The sequence below is a fragment of the Grampus griseus genome, assembly GCF_964374135.1.
Source record: "Grampus griseus genome assembly, chromosome: 14".
Lineage (NCBI taxonomy): Eukaryota > Metazoa > Chordata > Mammalia > Artiodactyla > Delphinidae > Grampus > Grampus griseus.
The window spans coordinates 63,314,445-63,338,053 of NC_139008.1; the positions used below are offsets into that span (position 1 = coordinate 63,314,445).

The following is a 23,609-nucleotide window of genomic DNA, read 5'->3' on the forward strand; positions in this document are numbered from 1 at the left end:
AGACATCTGCTGGGACGCCTGAGAAGCCAGGTGAGATCTGCCCATTCCGTCCCCCGCCCCTCCACTGCCTGAGTGTGGAGGACTGAACCCAAAGCCTGGCTCAGAGGAAACGCGTTAGTTATTGCTATTCACTCCCTGGTGTGCAGGGACAGGGGCAGGTGGTGGATGGGTTCCTCTCTTGTATTCGTGCCACAGTGGACCTGTCATTCTTTCCACAGATACTGAATGAGAAGATGTTTCAAACTGGGCGCCTTGTTGTCTTCTGTGGGCTGCTGGCCCAGACCATGGTCCTGCTGGAAGCCCTGCCCTTGCCCCCGGGCCAGACACTGCCCTTGCCTGTGACTCCATCCCTGGCCTTGAGTCCCACAGATCTTGCTGGAAGCTTGACAAGTGGTAAATGAGAGTCTGTGATAACCTCCTTCAGGGGTGTGAGTGTATGTCTCTCTGTGTGTGTGTGTGTGTGTGTGTGTGTGTGGTTGGTTGGGAAGAGAGATAAAAGGGGGCAAGGACTTAGGACCCATAATTGTCAGATCTGACCCCCATGGGCCCCATACCCATTTCCAGCTCTCAGCAATGGCCTGCTCGCCGAGGATCTATTGGACATTCTCGAAAACCTTCCGCTCTTGGACATCCTGAAGACTGGAGGGAACCCTCCCAGTCGCCAGCGGGGGGGCCTACTTGGGAAAGTGCCCTTACTGACTCCTCTCCTGAACAACATCGTTGAGTGAGTAGCCCTAAAATAGGGCCTTGGACCCCACCGGAGAACCCCTGTTGGAGATCTAACAGCCCCAGGCAGTGGCCCTGAAGGGGGTGGGGGGGTGATCTGAACATGAGGCCAGGACTCAGGCTGAGACCCTCCTCACAGTCTGGCAGGGAACACCAGCCCTCTTGAACTAGCAATTGCCCCCAGTCCTAAAGCGCGTCCTTAGTCCCCAGCATCATCTATAATCCTCACCATAGTCCTCTGAGGTCAATTTAATAATCCCTAGTTTACAGACGGAAAAACCGAGGCACAGGAAGGTGCCTGTGATCACACCACAGGAGTGATGCAGAGTGAGGGTTCTAACTCTAACTGACTTAAGTCCAAAGCCAAGGTCTTTTCCACTATATGATAGTAATTTTGTTCTCCTCACCTGTGAAATCCCTTAGAACACTGTGGCCTTTGATGTAAGCAAGAAAGTGTAAGCTACTCTCCTCAGTGACATCATTATGTGATGTCCGTGGGACAATCCAAGATGAACAATCCAGGAGCCACCTCAGAGCTCTCTAAGCAAGGAGCAATAGTAGAAAGTTTGAGGCCAGTGAGCTGGCAAAGCCTAGATCCTCCATAGGACTGGGTCAGGGATATTCCCATGATTCCTACCCACCCAGGTGCTTGCCCCTGACTAGAAGACAGATAGATAGGCTTGAGTTTGATTTTTGCTGGGTGACCTGGGGCAAGGCACTCAGTCTCTCTGGGCTTGGTTTCTCCATCTGTAAAACGAAGATTGTGGTACCCACAGAGAAAAACTGTTGGGAGGACTGAAAAGATGTAGATCACCTGGCTCAGTGGCTGGCTCAGAGAAGAGACTTACTTCCACCCTCTCTCCATTCTCCCCGACTTCCTGCTTCTCCTTCTCCATGACAAACATTGTTGATTGACCTGCCATGGAAGAACTTGGCAGGATGAGTGATTCCTACCATAAATGTTTGTGAAGGACTTACTCCAATTGCCCAGACTCCAATAGCCACTTACCCATCCATCCATCTATTTGTCCATTCTCCCTCCATCTAACCACTTACTCTTCCATGCATCCACCCACATATCCATCTACCCCCCTGCTCATCAGTCTACAAAGTCAACCAATATAGAGTGGGCCCTTTCTTTGTAAGGCTCTGAGCTGGCATACAGGATGAAAATATAACCCAGACACAGTGTCTATCCTGGAGTACCTTATAGACTTGAGATGAGGAGAGGGCCATGTGTGTGTCTGGATCTGACCCAGGGCAGAGTTTGGGAAAAATTGATGTGAGACTCGAAACCCATGTGGCTTTTGCTGCAAGACTCCCCTCCTATCTCCTCCATCCCACCTCATGGGTAGCTCCCACTCTGGGATGGGTAAGGTGGAGTTAGGTGTGGTTTCTAGATTTAGAACTAGAGGAGTTAATGTTTCTCCCCCCGATGTTGCTCCCTGGGCAGTTTGAAGACCACTGATCCCCAGCTGCTGGAACTTGTCCTCCTGAAGAGCCCTGATGGCCATCGTCTCTATGTCACCATCCCTCTGGCCATGGTCCTCAGTGTGAAAATGTGAGTGGGTCCCAAGGGGGAATGGGAGGATGGCTCACCAGAGGAGACCCTGATGATCTTGGGTAGTCAAAAAGAAAAAAGGTGTTGGAGTCTAACAGACCTGAGCCTCCAACTTCAACTCATTTGCTGCCATGCTGAGTGACCTTGAGTCACTTGGGAAACTCATTTAACCTCTGTTAGCCTTGGTTTCCTCTGCTGGGAAATGAGATGAGTACAGCTGTGGGCAAGATTGCTGGCATTTCTGTCAAGGAGAAAATCCTCCTCTGCCTTGGGATGTGGTGAGACCAGCTGCAACAGAGTGTCTTTTCTGCAGACCCTTGGTTGGAAGTCCATTGAAGCTGGCTGTGAAGCTAAACATCACTTCAGAACTCTTAGCTGTGAAAGATGAACAGGAGAAGTTCTACATCGTCCACTGCAACTGCACTTTCTCCCCTGGCAGCCTGCAAATCTCCCTGCTTGACGGGTGAGGCCAGAGGGGTGGCTACTCCTGTCCAGAAACAATAGGATGGGATGATGGATGGATGGTTGGGAAGATAGAACAATGGGAGAATGGATGAGTGGGAGGGTGGAAGGGTGAGAAGATGGATAGGTGGATGGATGGATGGAAGCACGGATGAATAGGTAAATGGTCACTTATCCCTTCTTAGGCCAGGCTCACCAATTCTGTGCTATATTAGGCAACAAGAAATCTGAGTTCAAGCCCCATCTACCTGAGGGGTGTGGCAAGGGATGGAGGGCTTCCTGTGTGAGCTTGAACAGTGCTTCCCCAACCTGGGTCTCAGCTTTCTCAGATAACTGCAATACGGAGCTACTCTGGCATTATCGACAGAATCCTCTAAAATAATAGATGTGACGTGCTTTGTGCCAGTAAAGGGTAAAATAGCTATGGAGCCTACCTGGGTTACTATTTCAGTTACTGCTGCAAGGGAGATGGGAGCAGGTATAATATACAGGAGTCGTCCCCATCATGGCTCACGTTTACTGAACACATGTGCTGTGCATCACATGTATCATCTCATTGAGTCCTCATGACAACTACATACTAAGCACTGTTCATGCATTTATGGATTCCACAAAGCCTTATTGAACACCTACTGCGTCCTGGAACTGTGGGTTTATTCTACACGTACCTGGTATGTGCGCTGCTGTGCCGTGTATCACTCCCTTTGGATGTGCCCCTTGTTGTGGATCGTGTGGGTGTGGAGGCACGAGGCCAGGTTCCATTCCTCGGTGCTGAGTCTGCAGTGGGCACATCCAAGTGCTTCTCCATACGAGCCTCAGGCCCCTGCACTGCCCACGGCTTTTCTCTTTCAGGTTGGGCGCCCTCCCCAGTGCAAGCCTTATTGACAACATCACTGGGATGTTGGGTAATGTCCTTCCTGGGCTGGTGCAGGGCCAGGTAAGTGAGTACAAGAGGGGGCTCCTGACCTTTGGCTCTTAGAGCTTCTCAGGCTAAAAGAAGCCCCTGGGGTGAGCTTTTCTGAGCCTCTCAGTTTAATAAGTAAATTCCATCCATCAGTCTATCTGTCCATTGATCCATCTGTCCACGTTTCTTCCTTTCATCCTTCAAAATGTATTGATTGGTTTCTGCTCTGGGCCAGGCCCTGTGTGTGTCCACACTACAGCTGAAACAGATGGGCTCCTGCCCCAAGAAGCTCCCAGGCCACCCCCACTATGGCTGCAGACCAGGCCCACCCAGCCTATGCTTCGATGCCTCCTATAACCAGAAACTCACCCCTGCCAGGGTAGTCCACCCTATTCAGAAACAGGTGCCAGATCACACAGCGAACAGCAGTTCACTGCGTGACTGGGCACCTCACCCATGCCTTCAGTTCCTCCTTCCACCCAGTGTGGATGTGTGAACATTCATCTGTGGGACTGCTTCGAATCAGACACTCTCAGATACAGAAAAATGATGGAAGATGTCCCCAGAGAATGCATACTGGGGATGCTGTTGCTGCCAGGCTCTCCTTAAGGTGCCACTTTGCCTAACTCTCCTCTCTGCCCCTGGGTCAGGTGTGCCCTCTGGTCATTGAGGCTCTCGATCACTTGGACACCACTCTAGTACATTCCACTGTCGGTAAGTACCTGCTTCCAAGCCCTCCCTCCCCACTGCAGGAGCAGGGATTTCCCCCAGGGAGCTCTGTCCCTGCACACGTGGGACGGCTAGGTCCCTCCAGCCTCAACTCTCCCCATTTCAGATTTCTTCTTTGCCTTGAATTATCCAGATCCTGTTGAGGCATAGACTATATCTCCCCACATCAGCCCTGACACTGAGAACAGCTGGGCTGGTTGGTGGAGGCGGTACGGTCCCCTCCAAGCCCTGCCTGAGCGTGGTTGGATCTCAGAGTTCCCATTCCCTAGTCCCAGGCCTCCAGAGGACTGTGGAGGTCCCTGGGCTCCTTCACTCTGGTCTGTGGTTATTGTTTCTTCATTTACCAGACGCACTGATGTATGGGCTGGAATCAAATTCTCAGCCTTCCGGGAAGGGACCTGGCCTGTGCTGAGCTGAGTGAGTATTGCAACCCACTCTGCAGGATTTGGGAGCTGGCTGTTCTTCTCCTGGTGGGGGCAGCAGGGGGCTTGGGACAGTGACATCCAAAGAGAGAGACAAACAGCCACATAGACATACACCAAGATGCACAGAGAAGTCCACAGAAATGCTGACAGAGGTGGAGAGACACAGGCGGCACCGCAACACAGCTACAAAGAGAAACACACATGGTCGTGGATACGTGCACACACACACACACACACACAAATGCCCGGACACACACATGGTCACTCAGACAGACACACAGAGGCACACACTCTCATGTCAGCACATGCACACATGTACACACACATGCAAATGCGCCACGCACAAATGGACACACAGACACACATTCACTCAAGCACATGCACAAGGAGCCCCCTGACCCCGGGCCTCAGGGTCAAGATCACCCCAGCCTTAGGGTCTCAGCCTCCTCCCCACCCTCTGGAGGTGAGGGGGGGGGGTGATGATGGGCCAATACCAGCAAGACTCAGGGACTTCGAGTCTCCATTCCGGCTGGGGTCTTGTCCCAACAGAACCATTTCCTGCTGCTCGATCCACGCCCTGCCCAGCACCTGAGGGCTCACAGAAGGCTGGCCCGTGTCCTGGACCATGACACGGGCATGTTTGGAAACCAGAGCAGCCTCCTCTCCAAGGAAACTGCTTCCCCTTCTTTCCCACCAGGCATGTGTCACATTCCATGTTCGTCACCAAATAAAACTGTCCTTTCTCTGCACAAGATGTCTTGTCATTCTTCACCATCGCTGGAGGGCTCATAGTTGGGAAAGTGCCCTGGCCTGAGTGCTTGGAGCTGTAGAACAGAGTTTGGACCTTACATTGGAAATCTTAATGGTCTTAGCCAGGACAGGAAGATGTTCAGATGGGTGTGGATTTCAGAGAGACTGCTCTGGGGTTCCTAGGATGGGTGGACAGGGTGTTGGGTAGATGTAACACTCCAGGCAAAAGTGATGATACACAAGATACCGTGCAAGAAGTGAAAATGGCAGATTAGAGAGATGTTCAGGAGGTGGACCTGGAAGGGTGGAGGTGAGGGAGCAGGTGAGGCTCCCATCCGTGTCTCAGGTGGGGAATCCCAAAGGTAACTGGAAATATGGGAGGACGAGTTGATTTCAGCAGGAATATTATGCCTTTAGCTGTGGCCCTGCTATGTGAAAGTGCTTGTGGGACCTCGAGGGAGACATCCAGGAGACTGATAGATACACGTCCTCTACCACCTCTCTTCTGCCTACTTGCACCCAGTCATACTGGCCTCTTCTCTGCTCTCTCAGCAAGAGGATGATGAAGATGACAAGGAGGAAGTATAGGAGGAAGGAAAAACTGGGCCAGAATGTTCATTGCTGAAAGGCTTGGGAAAGATAAGCACAGAGAAGGGTCATGGGAGTTGCATACGAAAAGATTATTGATGCCCTGGGTGAGAGTCATATTTTTAGAGGAAGAAACCTGATTTTAAGGAACTGAGAAGAGAAAGGGATGTAAGGAAGTTGAGACTGTGAATACAGGTTAGATTTATGAAAAATTGGCTGCAAGAAGGAAGAAGAAGGGCTACCCGGGCTGGGGGACGCTGTCCCCTCAAATAAAAAATAAATATGCTTTCACTGTTTGAGGTCCTTAGAGGATCAGCCCCACCCTTTCATTCCACAGCTGAGGCCTTGAGTTGTACGTGAATGACTTGCACAAGGTCACAGAGTAACAAAAAGGCAAATCAAGGAGGGAAACATCATAGACATCGAGAGACCCCACTGACCCTGTGAGAATGAACAGATTCAGGCTGGTGTTTCTCAGCTCCTGCCAAACACCTGCCATCGTGTCCGGACCCACCACTATCTCCACTTGCCATTGCCACCAACCAACATGGTGTCAGGGGACGACAGTCCCGTGGTTCAGAACTGCAAGAAGGCTTATTGTAGGAAACCAGCATGAGTCTTCTGGTGAGGATTTAAGAGGGGAAATATCTTCCACACTCACAGAACTAGAAGATCTTTGAGCTCAGGATGAGTAGTTAAATTCTGTAAGCCACTGAATGATTGTTATGACTGTGAAAGACCTGAAATACAGAAAGGACCTTCCAGACTGGAAACCAGCAATTAGGACCTGACTTGCAGAGAACCCAGTCATTAACTACCTTCATTTCCTCTCTGGGCAAGCATTACGTCAGGACTGAGAGTTCCCCAGGGCTGAGGCCCCAAGAATCAAGGTGGATAAAGACGGGCACATACACACACCTGGGACTCTCAACACGGGTCCTGCTGCCCTCTGACCACGGCTCCTCTGACCACGGTGCCCTCTGACCACTGCATTCCTGCCTGGACACACACCCACCATCCATCTCTGGATACTATTTTCTTCCTACTGCTCCCTGGACTTCTTCCTATAGCCCACTGATAGGTCCTTCCCTCCCCTAACAATTTCAATTCCTAATTAACTGGTCTAAGATTCCCCTGGATACAAGTGACCTGGTTAATCAGAACACATTTATGACTTATAATAGGACATTTTCACATTTTAAAAGCTCGTCAGAAGGATGTCAGTGGCAACGGCAGATTAAAGACCTCCAAAAATTCTCTCCTACATAAAAGCAATCAGAAAACCAGCAAAAATTGTCCGAACCAATGTTTTCAGAACTCTGGAAATTAACCAAAGGCTTGCAGCAATCCGGGCCGGGGTTGGGGGGGGTGTTTATTCAATAAAAAATGACTGAATCTTGGTCAGAACAGCCAGCTTTGTGACACTTTAGCGTACGCATCTCCCACTTTCCAGCTCCACAGTAGACTTGAAAACCAAAAGCCCATAATCTTGGTGAAAACCATTAGCCTGGCAGCCACAGAAGGTCGACAGAAGGGGATCGATTGGAACAACTTCAAAGCCTCATTCCCGGAGAAGTGTCATTGTTTGAGTGGTCTGTTAGTTCCCTGGAGGACCCCATTCTCAAGGCTGTCTTTACTTGACGTGAGTCAGAGTTCTGCCAGTCAGAATGTCAGTATGAATCATCTTTTCCCCAAGGACATTTGTCAGAATGGTAGACAGGCCTTAAGACTGGGTCCCCAGGAGTCTTTAACTCTCAAGCTAGTCCACATTCAAGTCTTCAGGAACTTGTCATAATTACCTTTTAAATGTTCCTGCCAGTCACCGGCTCCAGCAGCCTCTGCTTCCGGTAAGATGACATTGACTGTAATTCTATGTGTTTATCTCTCTCCAGATTTCAGGATGGCTGTTTGCCCTATGACCTCAATTCTCTGATGGATCTAAGCATTGAGCCCTTTTCTTGTTGTGAGGATGGGAGTGACAACTTCCAAGCTCTGTACGTGTGAGAGCTGAAGTTAGAAGTCTGAGTTTGCCATAGTTTTCACCAGTTAGTTTCGTTTCGCTAGAGGATGGGCCCCTAGTGTCCCCCATACTGCCATCCTGAAAGCGAGACTTCTTTGGAAGTTGTTAGCCATTATTTCTTCAAATTTATTTTCTGCAACCAGTCCTTTTCTCCTCTCATTCTGTGACTCTGATGACATGGATGAAGCCTTTTTGTTATAGTCCCTCTGGTCACTGAGGCTCTCTTCATTTCTTTCGCCCTTTTTTTCTTCCTCTTATTCAGATTGGATAACTTCTATTGATTTACCTTCAAGTTAATTGACTATTTCCTCTTTCATCTCCACTCTGTTGCTGAGCCTATCCGCTGAATTTTTTATTTCAGTTACTTTTATTTTTACACTCTAAGATTTCCACTTAGTTCTTTTTTGTAGATTCCATTTCTCTTTTGAGACCTTTATCTTTCCATTCGTTTCTAAAGTGTTCGTCCTTATTCTTGGAGCATGTTCATAATATCTGCTTTAATGCCATTGCTTGTTCATTTTAATGTCTGGATCATCTCAGAGTTGAAGTCTATGAGTTGTCTGTTCACTTGACAATTTGTCAGACTTTCCTAGTTAATTGTATTTCAAATAATTTGGGGTTGCATACTTTTTAATACTATGTTATGAGACTCTGGGTCCTATTTAAATCCTACGGAGAATATTGGGGGGGGTGCATTTTAGCATGCAATTGACCCAATTAGAATCTAACCCAGTTAAATTCAGTTTCCATCCTACCCTCTGTGGGCTGTGTTTTTGGTTTTTTTTTTTTTACATCTTTATTGGAGTATAATTGCTTTACAATGGTGTGTTAGTTTCTGCTTTATAACAAAGTGAATCAGTTATACATATACATATGTTCCCATATCTCTTCCGTCTTGCGTCTCCCTCCCTCCCACCCTCCCTATCCCACCCCTCCAGGCGGTCACAAAGCACCGAGCTGATCTCCCTGTGCTATGCGGCTGCTTCCCACTAGCTATCTACCTTACGTTTGGTAGTGTATATATGTCCATGCCTCTCTCCAGCTTTGTCATAACTTACCCTTCCCCCTCCCCATATCCTCAAGTCCATTCTCTAGTAGGTCTGTGTCTTTATTCCTGTCTTACCCCTAGGTTCTTCATGACATTTTTTTCCCCTTAAATTCCATATATATGTGTTAGCATAGGGTATTTGTCTTTCTCTTTCTGACTTACTTCACTCTGTATGACTGGGCTGTGTTTTTAAACAAGGGATTTCCTCCATTGTCTTTCTCGCATAAGAGCCCCTCTTCCTAGTCCTTGGATCAGAAAGAGAGGATTTCCCTTGGAGCTCTTTCTGCTCACACTCATACATGGTTCCATGATTCAGACTGTCTTTGGGTCCAGGCTGAAAGATACAAGTGGGACAAAAACCCAGGAAACTCAACTATGGATCATTCATTCTTTTAAGTTATGACTTCCTTCCCCAATCCACCATTTATGTTTCAGAATTCTCAGAGAGCCACTTCATTCACTATGTCCAAGGGGTTCATTTCATTCAATAGGAAGGACAGTGTGGAGTATGCTTACCCCATCTATTTCAACTCTCCAATCTGCAAAACCAAATGGCTTATGACACATGATGGTGGACTACCAGAAATTTAACCAGGCGCTCTCATGGTTGCAGTATCTTTATTAGAACAGTTGAATGCAGCCTCTGGTACTTGGTATGTAGCTATTTATCTGGAAAATGTGTTCTTTTCGATACTCGTCAGATAATGAGTCCAGAAGCAGTTTGCATTCACTTGGGATGGACAATGGCACACATTCAGCCTTGCCCCTGCTCTGAGTCACAAAATAGTCAGAGGGGTCCTCTCATGTTCATGTTCTAGTTACTGTTGCTGTACAACATTTCACCCCCAAATTCAGGAGCTTAAACAACAATACCCATTTAGTGATGTTCCCTGGTTTCTGTGGGTTAGAAATTCAGGAAGGCTCAGGGGGAAGTTCTGGTTCATAGCCTCTCATGTGATTGCAGCTTTGCTTGTAATCGCTTATTTAATCCTCCACACAGCCCTCTGAGCTAGGCACCGTTATTATTGGCCTCCCTTTGCAGAGACACAGAGAGGTTGAGTAAAATCCCTAAAGTCACCCAGCTGGGTGAGGTGGGGCTGGGGCAGGAGCCAGGCAGCCAGGCCCACAGGAGGGACATCAGAGGAGCTGTGACTCATTCCCCATCAACCTCCCCATCCCACACCCCACTCTGCCCCCCAACACCAGCCCACAGCTCCCACAGGCATTGCAAGGAGAGGCAGGAAGAGTAACAAGAGCAGACTCATCGAGCCTGACTGTGGGCCGGCCTCTGCTCTAAGCATTCTTTGTAGGTTCATTAAAGTAATTAATCAATCCTCCCAATAACCCTCGAGGCTTGCATTGTTACTGCCCCATTTCACAGATGCAAAGCCTGAGACACAGAGAGATGGGGTCACTTGCCCAAGGACGCACACCTGTAAGTGTGGGGGTGTCTGGCTCTAGTAGGCTCTATCTTGTCTCTGGATAAATTCACTCACAGTCCTCGCCCTTCGTCCCAGGCCCTGTGAGCCTGCCTTGTCCAGTGGCATTTCCTCTTGTAATTCTACAGAGGCCGCTAAAGACCCCATAGGACACGCATGGCAAATATCAAAGATTTTCAATGAGCTGGACTTGATGCTCCAGGGTTGTGAAGACTGCAGGTCTCACCACAACCGTGAACACTCTGGACCACAAGGGGGCAGAAGCTGGCTCCATCCAGCTCAGGGTCCTGCCTAGCAGAGGTGTTCTCAGGAGGAAAGGGGGAAGGCGGGTCATCCGCAAGGACCAGCCATTCAGGGCCACAATGTCAGCCTTAAATGTCAGCCAGTGGAAAGGAGGGAATGTGCTTGAGTTCTTGCCCTTGCAACATGCATCATGTCTCTGTTTGATCATTAATTTCCAGCTTCGACAACTTGACTTGTTTTATCTCTCCCCGTCCTCCCCCACCGCCTAACTCACAAGGGCCTGGGTCTACTGTCTCTCAGACTCTTTCTTCTCTCTCAAATCTTCATCATAAAACTTCCAGTTTCTCTGCCACCTGCTTGTATTCTCTTTTCTATTCCCAGCTCTCCATTTCATTCTTTTACTAATTACACTCAATGGTAACGTCTCAGAATTTGCTCACTTTTTAAAAATTGGAATCTCAATTTTTATGGTATTAGTTAGGACAGAGCAAGGCTGTGCTACAGTAACAAAGGAGCCCTGAAACCTCAGTGGAGTAACACTATAAAGTTTGATTTTTCACTCACACATTCACTCCACACGCCATTTTGGAGTGATACTGTCTGGAGTGCACAACCTCCTCTGTCACCAAGACAGGGCAATGAGGGCTGGCAGATGGGCAGGACATTATCAAAAGCTGGGCCAAAAAGCGGCATGCTTCACTTCTTTCACATTCCACTGGCTAGCCATTCTCTTCCCCTGAGCCCCAGCCTCCTCATCTGAAAAGGGGGGATAATCACAGAACCCGTCTGAGAGGGGTTTTGTGGGGATTAAGTCAGGTGATACATATAAAACACAAGAGTCAGGCTCAAGAAACAAGCTATTATTATCATTCATGCCAACTCTTTCCTGGAGTAGCATTTCAAGCACATTATTTGAGCCTCATTTTATCATTGAAAAAAAAAAGGGGGGAGGCATAATAGTACTACATTCAGCACTATTGGAAACACAGAATAATGTGTACAAGACCTGGCACATAGTAAGTGCTTAAGAAATGCTGCTGCCCTGAGTTAGCTTCAAAATCTTTCTAGAAGGAATCATTGGCTCCAGGGCAGAGCAACCAGGATCTAGGAATTGGACACACAAGAGAGAATCAGCATCAAGGTCAGTCAGGGTTCGATCAGCATAGAACCACTAGGAGTAATGTGTATAATAAGGGATATATTGTAGGGCTCCCTTATCCCTGCAACTCATGGAACTGTAGGAGCAAGTTGAATGGGCTCTGTTAAGTTGTTGTCTTTGTATCTGATTCTGGAGCCTGAAGTCAGCAGGGCAGGCAGAAAGGAAGGGAAGATGGATGTGGAGTGGGGGAAGATCAAAGACAAACCGGAACCTGCTTCTGTGTCTCCCCACCTCCAAGGCTCCAAGTTCAAAGATACAGGGATGCTGGGGAGAGTTCCTGCTCCTCTGGTGGATGATTTTGAGAGCCCAAGCACTTGATAAGGCAGTGGAGCAGAGCCAGAGACTGAGCGCTGGTCCAGACCCTGCCCCTACTTGCATGTGACACTTAATGCAAAGTAACCAAGACCAGTCACAATCCCACAGCCCTCTTGAGCATTAACTGTGATGCAGCAGAGCAGAACTCACTGCATGGCATCCTCCTCTTTGGGACTCAGTCTTCTAAGCTGTGAAATGGGAGACTTTCAGCATTTGAGTCCTTCTTTCAGAAGAAAATTCTCTGCCCTGGAAGGGCACCATTTTATTTATGCTGCAGCTAAATACTTCTCCCCTTGTATTAGTTATCTACTGCTGTGTAACAAGTTACCCCACAACTTTGTGGCTCAAAACCATAAACATTTATTCTACCTATCACAGTTTCTGTAGGTCACAAATATAGAAAGAGCTGGGTGATTCTGGCTCAGGGTCTCCCATGTGGTTTCATTTAAAATGTTTTCCAGGGCTGCATCTTCCAAAGGCTTGACCAGGGCTGGAGAATCTATTTCCAAGATGATTCATGCAAGTGGCTTTTGGCTGGAGGCCTCAGTTCCTTGCCACCCAGACCTCTCCATTGGGCTGCTTGAATGTCCTCTCAACATGGCAGCTGGCCTCCCCCAAAGTAAGTGATCCAAGAGAAGGAAAGAGGGAAGCTGCAGAACCTTTTATCACCTTGTATTAAAAGTCACACCTCATCACTTTCTGCCATATTCTCTTCATCAGAAGTGAGTCACTAAATCCACTCCACACCCAAGGGGAGAAGAATTAGTCCTGTCTCTTGAAGGGAGCATCAAAGAATTTGGATGTGTTTTAAAACCACTATCTCCCTCTCCATTCCAGATATCCCCATGGACATTGCCCTCAATGACCAAAGGCTCAGGAGCATATTTTCCTAAGCAAACAAGGCTTTTCTTCTTAGATAAAATCTTTAGCCTCCCTAGAAGGTGGAAGTCGCTGCAATCCAGTGTTTGGATTTTATATTATTGTTGTTTCAACTGTTTGTTTAATAGCAGTTTTTCCTTCCCACCACATTCAAATCAGACAAAAGTAGAAATACTCTGATTGAAGTGGAGATAAAGGGCACAGTTTCAACATTTCTGCCCTTTGTCAGTGTCTTTGCCAGCGGTGATGGTACTTCCCCTGGTATGTGAGATGACTTGAGACAGAGCATGAAATCCCAAAGGAGAAACATTTTTGTTCTCTTATTTATTCTTTTTCCCTTCCTCTGACCACAGGAAGAAGAAAGTCTCAGTTGGGAACTAGTCTGTCTTTACTACTTTGGGTGATGCTGCTACAATCCCTCTTGGGAGAGAGAGATCCTCCAGTTGTTCTCACCACATTATCCCATAAAACATAACATTTTTCTTTTTCGCTTGTATCTACTTTGTGGTTATCTTCCATTTCTGAAAGTGGATGCTGGGGCTTCTAACTGAAAATTGTGACGTTTCCTATTACAATAGATTTTCTTTAAAAATAGGGAGACAATTGAAAGGAGAATATTAAGTAAGTAAAAGTAATGGTGGCTGGTTTGGGGCAGAAATCGTGGAGGTGATATGTGAATGACTGGAATCTGGAGACCCTGGGGGCCTGTCCTCTAATGGGGGACCCGTCCTCTGATGCCTAGCCAGCCTGGCCGCTGGATACCATGAAGCCACGTAAGCCTCCAGGGCCCTAGCCTTGCACCGGCCCTCTCACATAGCCTCGTGACCACTACAGAGAGCTGCTGCATGGCAACACAGCAGTCATCTTGAAGATTAATATTTATTTGGCAGCCTAACACCTTGCTAAACCCTTTAAATGCAGGATCTTATTTAATCCTCACAGAGATAAGGACTGTAAGACTCAAGGTCATACAGCCTGTGAACAGCGGATTCAGGATTCAAATCCCAGAAGTCCAACTCTAGAGCCCAAGCTCTTTGCCAGGGGCTGCAAACTCACCATCCTCCAGCCAAATCTGGCACACTGTTTTTCCTTTATACTTTAAATTACTTTAAGCGCTGATTATTCTCCAATTGTGGACTGATTGTAGATGCAGTCACCTATTCCCACACCTCCATCATACCAAATTGTCTTATGCTATTAAATGCTTGGCCCCAAAAGTAGGGTTGCCTGATCTACCAATAAAAATACAGGACACCTAGCTGAGATTGAATTTCAGATAAACAATGAATATTTTTTGTGTAAATATGTCCCAAATATTGCATGAAACAAACTTAAAGTTATTTATCTTTTATCTGAAATCCAAATTTAACTGGGCTTCCTATATTTTTTTCTGGCAATTTTACCCTACTGGCATTTGTATTTATAACTCCTGCCCTGTACTCCATTCCCCCAGAGAGGGGAAAATTTATTGAGCATTTACTCTGTGCTAGTTTTGAGTGGAGCCCAGAGCAATCAAGGGCTCTGCAGCAGCTCCAGGCAGCAGTTCAAGCAACACTGTTGCTTGAGCCACATGATAAGGCAGACCCCACGGTACTAGAAGTATCTATGATGCCACGTAGAGTGTTTAACAAACCCCAATAAGGGAGTCACAGAGAAGACCCCCTAGAGCTCTGGAGCAAGGTCATACCATCTTCAGCAGAGAACTGTACACCGCTAGAAAAAACAGCTCCTGACCCGTTACTGGGCCATCAAGTGACCATGAGGCCAGAACTTCCCATCATGCCCTAGGCACTGTTATCCACCAAGTTGTAAGGTCAGGCAGGACCAAGAGCATATCCATCATCAGGTAGAAGTAGTACATCTAGCTTGGCTCAAGGTCCAGCATAAGTAAGCTGCATGAATAGGTGGCCCAGACACCCACCTCCCTTGTCACCTATGTCACCTACTAGTGTTCCCCTACACTTCTCCCTTGGGTCACACCTATGGTCATGTGACCAGCTGATGGAGGAGAAAAAAACCTGAGCTTGGTCCATGAAGGGGTTGGTGTTAGCTGAAAACGGATGCTGTTCAGGGGTGACACTGAAAGACGGGAATGAGAGGGAATCCTCCCAGCAGGCAAAGTTTCAGGCAGCACACCTGGTCATCCACTTTGAGAAAAGAAAGAAATGGCCAGATATTTATAGTCTCGTGAGCTGAGGCAAATGGCTTAATAGTTTAAGCAGGGACCTGGAAGAAATATGAATTTTTTAAATATTTATTTATTTTCTTTATTATTATTATTTTGGCTGCATCGGGTCTTGGTTGTGGCACGCAAGACCTTCGTTGCGGCATGCGGGATCTTTCGTTGCGGCATGCAGGACCTTCGTTGAGGCATGCGGGATCTTCATTGCGGCACGCGGGATCTTTTGTTGCGGCACGCGGGACCTTCGTTGAGGCATGCGAGATCTTCGTTGCGGCACGCAGGACCTTCGTTGTGGCACGTGGGATCTTTTGTTGCGGCACGCGGGATCTTTCGTTGTGGCACAGGCACTTCATTGTGGCCTGCAGGTTTTCCTTCTCTAGTTGTGGCATGTGGACTCCAGAGCACACGGGCTCTGTAGTTTGCAGCTCGCAGGCTCTCTGCGCGAGCTCAGTAGTTGTGGTGCGCAGGCTTAGTTGCTCCGCGGCATGTGGGATCTTAGTTCCCCGACCAGGGATCAAACCCTCGTCCCCTGCATTTGAAGGCAGATTCTTTACCACTGGACCACCAGGGAAGTCCCAAGAAACAAGATTTAGAGATTGGGTATGCCAAAGCAGATTTAGTAACTGCCACTGAAAGTATGTATGACCTGCCACCAACGGGGACTACCACTGACTGCCTGATACGGTACCATCCATTCAGGTGATCAACCAGTCTCTTGGACCAGCAGAAGGGCTGAGGATTAGTGAAATTGAAATGGACAGTATTCTGAGTATCGGTTAAGGCCTCATGATCAACTGCAACGCCAGGGACTCTAGTTAGTTTCGGAAATTTCCCATGAATTATGACTGCATCAGTTTGCTAGGGCAGCCATAACAAAATACTATAGACTGGGTGGCTTAAACAACAGATATTTATTTTTTCACAGTTCTGGAGGCTGGACGTCCAAGATCAACGTGCCAGCAGGACTGGTTCTCTCTGAGGCTCTCTCCTTGGCTCGCAGGTGGCCACCCTCTTGCTGCCTCTTCACATGGTGGCCCCTCCATGCACCCTCGTTCCTGGTACAATCTCCTCTTCTTTTAAGGATACCAGCCAGTTGGATTAAGGCCCATCCTAATTGCCTCTTTTTTTTTTTTTTTTTTAAATGAGTATAGGGGGCATCTTCTTTAGTCCTCCAACTAATGCCAAGAGGCCAGTGGAGCAGGTACTAGACATTCCCTTTTTTTTTTTTTTCCGGTACGCGGGCCTCTCATTGCCGTGGCCTCTCCCGCTGCAGAGCACAGGCTCCGGACGCACAGGCTCAGCGGCCATGGCTCACGGGCCCAGCCGCTCCGCGGCATGCGGGATCCTCCCGGACCGGGGCACGAACCCGCGTCCCCCGCATCGGCAGGCGGACTCCCAACCACTGCGCCACCAGGGAAGTCCCCTAATTGCCTCTTTAACTCGATCACTTTTTGAAGGCCCTGTCTCCAAATACAGCCATATTCTGAGGTATTAGGGGTTAGAGCTTCAACATATGAATTTGGGGGGACACAATTCAAGTCCATAACAATGATCACCCAGCATTCCAGAGTAGCTGAGCCTGTATAGGGTGAACTTAATAGGAAAAGTAAGTTGACCCAAGCAGTGTAAGTGGTGAACTACAGATACTGGCACTGCCCTGCCCAGACCCCCATAACTGGGCACTAAGCCTCACAGCTCCCCCTTCTCTAGATAACTGCTTTCAGCTGACAGGAGCCACCCCACCTCCATGGGGGACAGCCACCACAGATGATGGACTAATACAAGCAGGGACAAGCCCAGTCCCTGTGCCTGAAAGTGGAACAATGCTGAGGTGTGCTCTTCTGCTCCCTTTCATAGCAGATGATCAGAGCTGCAGGAGGAATAGCTCGAGGTACCATCCAGCACTGAGAAGGGCATGAATTCATGTGCACAAGATGTTCATTATTGGAGACAAGGGGGGAAGTTATGGTACGATACAGCCTGTGAAATCTAACACTAAAATTATATGTGCTGATGTGGGAAAAATCTCCAAGACACATTAATGAAGGATGGAGGAACAAGGTGCAAAATACAATGCAGTTTGATCCTTCTGTGACTGTTGTAAAGGATAAGTGCTTTCTGGAAGGACAGTCAGGAAGTGTCTACAGTGATTAAAACTCCAGGGAGTAGAGTGGGCTGGGACGAGGAAGTTGTACATCTGTCCGTCACTCAATATCCTTTTGTACTTGTGAAATTTTTATCCTATACGTGTATGACTTCCCCCAACATTTTACTATAAACGTATTCATACATACAGGAAATTTGAAATAATTACATAGTAGGCACCCATATACCTACACCGAGATTCTACAATGAACAGTTTGCTATGCTTATCCTATCTCATATCTGCCAATCTATCCATCCTTCCATCCATCCACCTTATATTTTTATGCATTTCAAAATACATTGCAGATAGCAGTTCATTTTATCTTTAAACACTGCGAGATACCGTTCATTAACTAATGTTCAGTAGTTGTTTATGTTTTTTAAGTTTAAGGTAAAATTTATATAGAATGAAATGCACAAATCTTTAAGGGTATCTATGTGTCATTTTTATACCCGATTTTCTTTTTTTTTTTTTTGCCGTACGCGGGCCTCTCACTGCTGTGGCCTCTCCCGTTGAGGAGCACAGGCTCCGGACGTGCAGGCTCAGCGGCCATGGTTCACGGGCCCAGCCACTCCGCAGCATGTGGGATCTTCCCGGACCGGGGCACGAACCCTTGTCCCCTGCATCGGCAGTCAGACTCTCAACCACTGCGCCACCAGGGAAGCCCTCTTAACCTTTTTTAAGAGTGCCGGCACTGGCATCCATTGTTCCACTTTCAGCCAGCACTGACTGAGCCCCTACTGTGTGCCATGAAGTGTGGCGATGTGCTGGGGCAACACAGTGGACAGGACCAAGTTGCAGTTTTCATGAGCTCCCACTCCGGTGGTGGGGGGAGGGGAGCAGACAATACGCACGTAAATGAATAAGTAAATTAAATCATTGCGTGCTGAGTGAAAGAAGCCAGATACAGCAGGGTACCTATTGCATGTTCCATTTACATGAAGACCAAGAACAGACAAAACCAATTTATGGCGGAAAAAAAATCAGAAACAACCCCCGATGGGGGCACAGGGCTAGGAATTGGCTGGAAAGGGGCATAAGGGAAATTTTTGAGGGGTTTGGGTTACACAGGTGTATGTATTTGTCCAATCTCAGCAAATGGACACTTAAGATCTGTGCTTTTCATTGTATATTGAAAGTTTTTCCATTGCAGCCCACAGACTGGGCAGCCCCCAGGATCACTTTAATGGTTCTAGCAAGTTCTCTGGCTAAAAACCAGTGCCACATCTGTCAGACAATGTTGACAGTCTTATCAAAAGTGATATTCCCATGGTGCTTAATGTTTTTCTGCTTCTTTCTGTCTCTGCATGGTTCCTTGAGGGCTGTGATGTTCAGGCCTGTGTGTTCTGAATGGTCAGTTCCGCTGTCATCCTCAGACCCTTCCGGTCCCCAGTTGCCTTGCAAAGGTCATCACCAACATTTTATTGGAGGGAGACCCAGGAAGCCGATCTTGGGAGCCAGGGCAGACATGGCACCCACTTTCTCATGGCACATGGCTTTGATCTCGTTGGGTTGAACTTGGGTGTCATGGAGGAGGCAGCTGGTGTTGGAAGAACCCAGATGCCAGCTGACAAGAGATGGATGCACCTTGGCCTCCTCCAAGCCGGAAGCCCAACTGCAAGCAAGTGCTGAACTCTAGGTCACCACACATGTGCTGAGGTCTTAGTGGGAAGGGTACTGACGTCTGCAACTTAGTTTGAAATGCATCAAACAAATATGATAGATGGGCAGAATTTAGGTGGTAAAATGTGTTATCTGTAAAACTAACTGCTCTGTGTTTGAAAACTTTCTTAAGAAAATATGAGGTTTCTGGCTATATTGCAGAGAGGAAACGTGAGGGGGCCAGACAAGACTCAAGAAGGCCAGTGAGAAGGCTGCTTCAATTGCCCCAGGGAAGAAATGATGAGGCCTGAGGTGAGGCTATGCAGTGGGGGTGGAGAGGAAGGAGGCCAAAGACATGGGGGAGGCTCCGGAGGCGAGGGGGGAGGGGAGAAATGAGTGGAAACAGCAAGAAGTCAGGCCCCCTGTGAAAGCCTGGAATGGCCTCTCTCAGGAGCAGCAGACACTGAAAGTGCAGAGATGGGGGTGGGAGGGCATCTTGAACATCCCTTCCCAACACAGAGGGGAACATTGAAAAGAGTTCCTGCGATGCGCCCACCTCCAGATGTGTCTCCTGGTTTGTCCACAGGTTACCTCTTTCTCCTCTCCTGGAGGACGGGGTGACTAAGTGAGCACAGGAACCTCCGTGGGGTGACTTCGAAGGAGGTGCCAGATGGGTCCCTGTGCTACCCTCCTAGCCTCCAGGAAGTCGAGATAAGCACAGAGCAAGACATTCCCAGTCCAGGGAGGTCTCCAGTCCAGGAAAGGTGCAGAGAAGTTTGAGAGCTTGCTCGGTTTGGGTTTCGGAGCCTCCGCTGGTGCCAGTGGACACAGCCGCCCACACGGTAAGAGATTTGTGATCCAGCTCGCACACATTCAGCAAGAGCTCCAAGCCTTTCTGGGTGCATGACAGATAGCTTGGTGCAGCACTTTCCAGAAGCAGAGCTGCCTCCCACACCATCGCTGGGAGTGAGAAAGTGATTCCCCTCCTACTCTCTCCCAGTCCTCAGAGGAATTTGGGTACGTCTGCAACCCTTTTCCAACCACTGCCAGTTCTCCCCCGGGGTGCCTTGAACAGGCGACATCCCCAACCAGAGCTCCACAATATGTTGTTTGTTTTCACCGTGACTTTAGGAAAAGTATGTCACCTCTCTGCAGGGGACTCACCTAGACCTCATCTGCAAAACACAGACCTACTAGAGAATGGACTTGAAGATATGGGGAGGGGGAAGGGTAAGCTGTGACAAAGTGAGAGAGTGGCATGGACATATATACACTACCAAATGTAAAATAGGTAGCTAGTGGGAAGCAGCCGCATAGCACAGGGAGATCAGCTCCGTGCTTTGTGACCACCTAGAGGGGTGGGACAGGGAGGGTGGGAGGGAGACGCAAGAGGGAGGAGATATAGGGATATATGTATATGTATAACTGATTCACTTTGTTATCAAGCAGAAACTAACACACCATTGTAAAGCAATTATACTCCAATAAAGATGTTAAAAAAAAAAACAAAAAAAACCCCAAAAGAACAGTGCCCAGCTCCAGGTATCGGAGTGGGGTTAAATGGGTTAATACCAACAAGGGTGCATAAGAACTCGGTAAGCTTAATTATAGCCATTATCTTCATCACTATAATCCCGTTGTCACCTATTTCTGGGAAGCGATGTTGCTCTTTCATTTTGCTGGTGTTATACAATTTCCTGTTAGAAGTAGAAAATCAAATGTATTTACGTTTCAAACATGATCCATTTACCAAAATGCGTGTTGAGTAAACAGTAATCTTAGGAGTTGGCACATATTGCAAAATGTAAATGCAGACGTGGCAGGTAAGGGAAGGCGGTACACAGACAACAGGCGTTTGGGAGATGATGGCTGAAAGACTAAGAGCACAAGCTTTGGAGTCAGATGGACCAGAGTTCAAATCCTGACATCTTGTCCCGGTAGCTGTGTGACCTGGAGCCAGTCTCCCCACCTTTGTGTACCTCATTTCCTCATGTGTACAATGAGGGAAGGGGGAGAATAGCAGCGAACTTGCAGGCTGGAGGCTCAGTCTGGCGGGTAGTGAGCCCTCAGAGATGGTAGGGCTGTTCCTGTCCTGTACTTCAGTCAACCTCTCCTTTCTTACATAATTAGCCCCCAGGATTGTATTCCGAAGTCAAACTTGGGAAATGTGAAAGTCGAACGAGGGAGATTTACACAAGGCAGGTGTGTGTCTGTTTGCGGGGGGGGGGGGGGGGGTGTTGACGGAGGCTATCCAGTTCCCAGAGGGCTAAAACCACTTAAACCTTCATGGTGCTCTGATGGTACAGTTCCAGCATCCCATATTTGTCCTGTATTTTTGGTCTCTGTCCTCACGACTGAGACAATTGAGCACTGTGTTTTTATATTTCTTTGTCCATTTCTGGTTCTCTCTCTATCTCCCCAGGAGAATGTAAGACCCAGAAGGGCAGGGGGCAATCTGTTTGCTCCCTGCTATGTCCAAAGCACCCAGAACTGTGTCCACACTCAGGCAGTGTATAATACAATTAGCTGACTGACCCACTGGCCTGCTGGCTGACTGGGTCTGTCTGTCCCACAGTCCTGAGTTACTAAATAGAATGAGGGAGATGGGGAGAAATACTGAGCACAGATCTAAAACTGCACAAGCCCCCACATGCAGCCAGGTGTAGGCATATTCCTAGCCCTGCCCTGGGCTGCTAAGGAGGCTTTCCTCACCCTCATGACCAAGAGGGAATGGGATGGGGGCTGCCCCTAAGAGTCTGTCTCTGAGGATGGCCATTTGAGGGGATATAAGGCTGAAACTCTGAGTCCCCCAAACTAAGACTCCCCATTTGTGATCTCAGAAGCTCCCAGGGGCCTAATACAGGGACCTCCACCTCCCAGGGGATCCCCCCAATATTCCACCCCACCTGCCTGCCACAGCCAGACCCCATTTCTAAGGGCAGGCAGAACTCCTAAAGGACGGTTCTCCTAACGTCCCCCAGCTCGTAAAACCACTCAGTTTCTCCTTTATCCAGTTATAGCCACACAATATCAGTAATAACAACTGCAACAATCTTAATAGAAATCTCAATACTAAGAGCTCCCTTACTGGGTTCCAGGCTCTGCCCTAAGGAAGCACTTTTCTTCGAGCCTCTCAGCTCATCTTTCCAGCAGCACTACTGTTTTTGTTAGAGGAAGGGGGACCCCTTCCAGGGTCTGAGAGTGGACTCTTGTCTAACACTCAGAAATAAATTGTCTGAGGAGACAAGCGCTGACAAAGCAAGAGACTTTATTGGGAAAGGCACCTGGGCAGAGAGCAGCAGGGCAAGGGGACCCAGGAGGACTGCTCTGCCACGTGGCTCACAGTCTCAGGCTTTATGGTAATGGGCTTAGTTTCCAGGTTTTCTCTGGCCAATCACTCTGACTCAGGGCCCTTCCTGGTGGCACGCACATCACTCAGCCAAGACGGATTCCAGCGAGAAGGACTCTGGGAGGTTGGTAGGACATATGGACTGGCATCTCCTCTCTCCTTTTGACCTTCCCCGAATTATTCCGGTTGGTGGTTACTTGTTAGTTCTGCTTTCCTTACCAGGACCTCCTGTTGTAAGATAACTCATGCAAGTGGTTACTATGGTGCCTGGCCAGGGCAGGAGGTTTCGGTCAGTGGTTCCCCTAACAACTCCCCCCTGAGAGACTTCATACTCAAGATACTTCTTGGGAATTGGGGCAGAGGTCTCTTTCTTCTGTAACTACTTCCTGCTGAGAGTGGGCGTATTCCTGCCTAGTAGAGTAGAAGTTTCTCTCCACCTGATCTAAATCGAGGTATTCTGTGCCCAAAACCAGCATAGTAACAACAATTTAGCCTGAAACTGTCAGACGCTGTCAGAGATGAACCTTGTAAGCAGTTGAAACAGACAGGGGCCAAATAGGAAGCTTAACAGGATGGTCACCGCCAGGCCCAGAAAAGGAAGGCAACATTTGGGGTGAGGGCTGCAGGCTGTGTGACTTTCTTCTGATTGGTTGGTGGTGAGGTAACAGGATGGTGCTCCAGGAATCTTGCACTCAGCCTGAAATTACCATCCTCCACCTGGGTGGGGGCCCCAGTTCTGCAGAAGAACTCAAAGATATTGTTATGCTTACTCCTTGAGGAGAAACCAGGACCCTGCCCCAAGGCTGCACTACCATTTGACTGCTCCTCCCCTATTTCTGCATCCCGTCCCTTCCCTGATTTGCAACTGTTTGAATCTGCCCTTTGGAACTCAGGGAAAGTCAAGGAGGTTGAATAAAGCCTAATCCTACAAACAAGAAACAGGGGACACAGAAAGGATTTGTATTCCAGAGCCCCAGAGAGTCCTGCTCAGTTTCAATTCAGGGAACTGAGCAACGACAGCTCTGGCCACTTCCTGCTATAACAGGCATAGTCCTGCCTCAATTTGGGGAATAAACACTGAA

The 23,609-nt window shown here is 48.2% G+C and overlaps 1 protein-coding gene across 1 annotated transcript; it reads left to right on the forward strand.

The window, feature by feature from the left end:
- On the forward strand, positions 1-6,145 carry BPIFA1 (BPI fold containing family A member 1; the record flags this gene model as incomplete). The annotated part of the gene is made up of 7 exons (XM_082670734.1): positions 1-30; positions 219-393; positions 565-724; positions 2,180-2,287; positions 2,601-2,750; positions 3,602-3,686; positions 6,110-6,145. Exons 2-7 carry the CDS (start codon positions 234-236, stop codon positions 6,143-6,145), a joined length of 699 nt encoding a protein of 232 aa, XP_082526860.1. The 5' UTR covers positions 1-30; positions 219-233.
- Between the last annotated feature and the right edge of the window lie 17,464 nt (positions 6,146-23,609).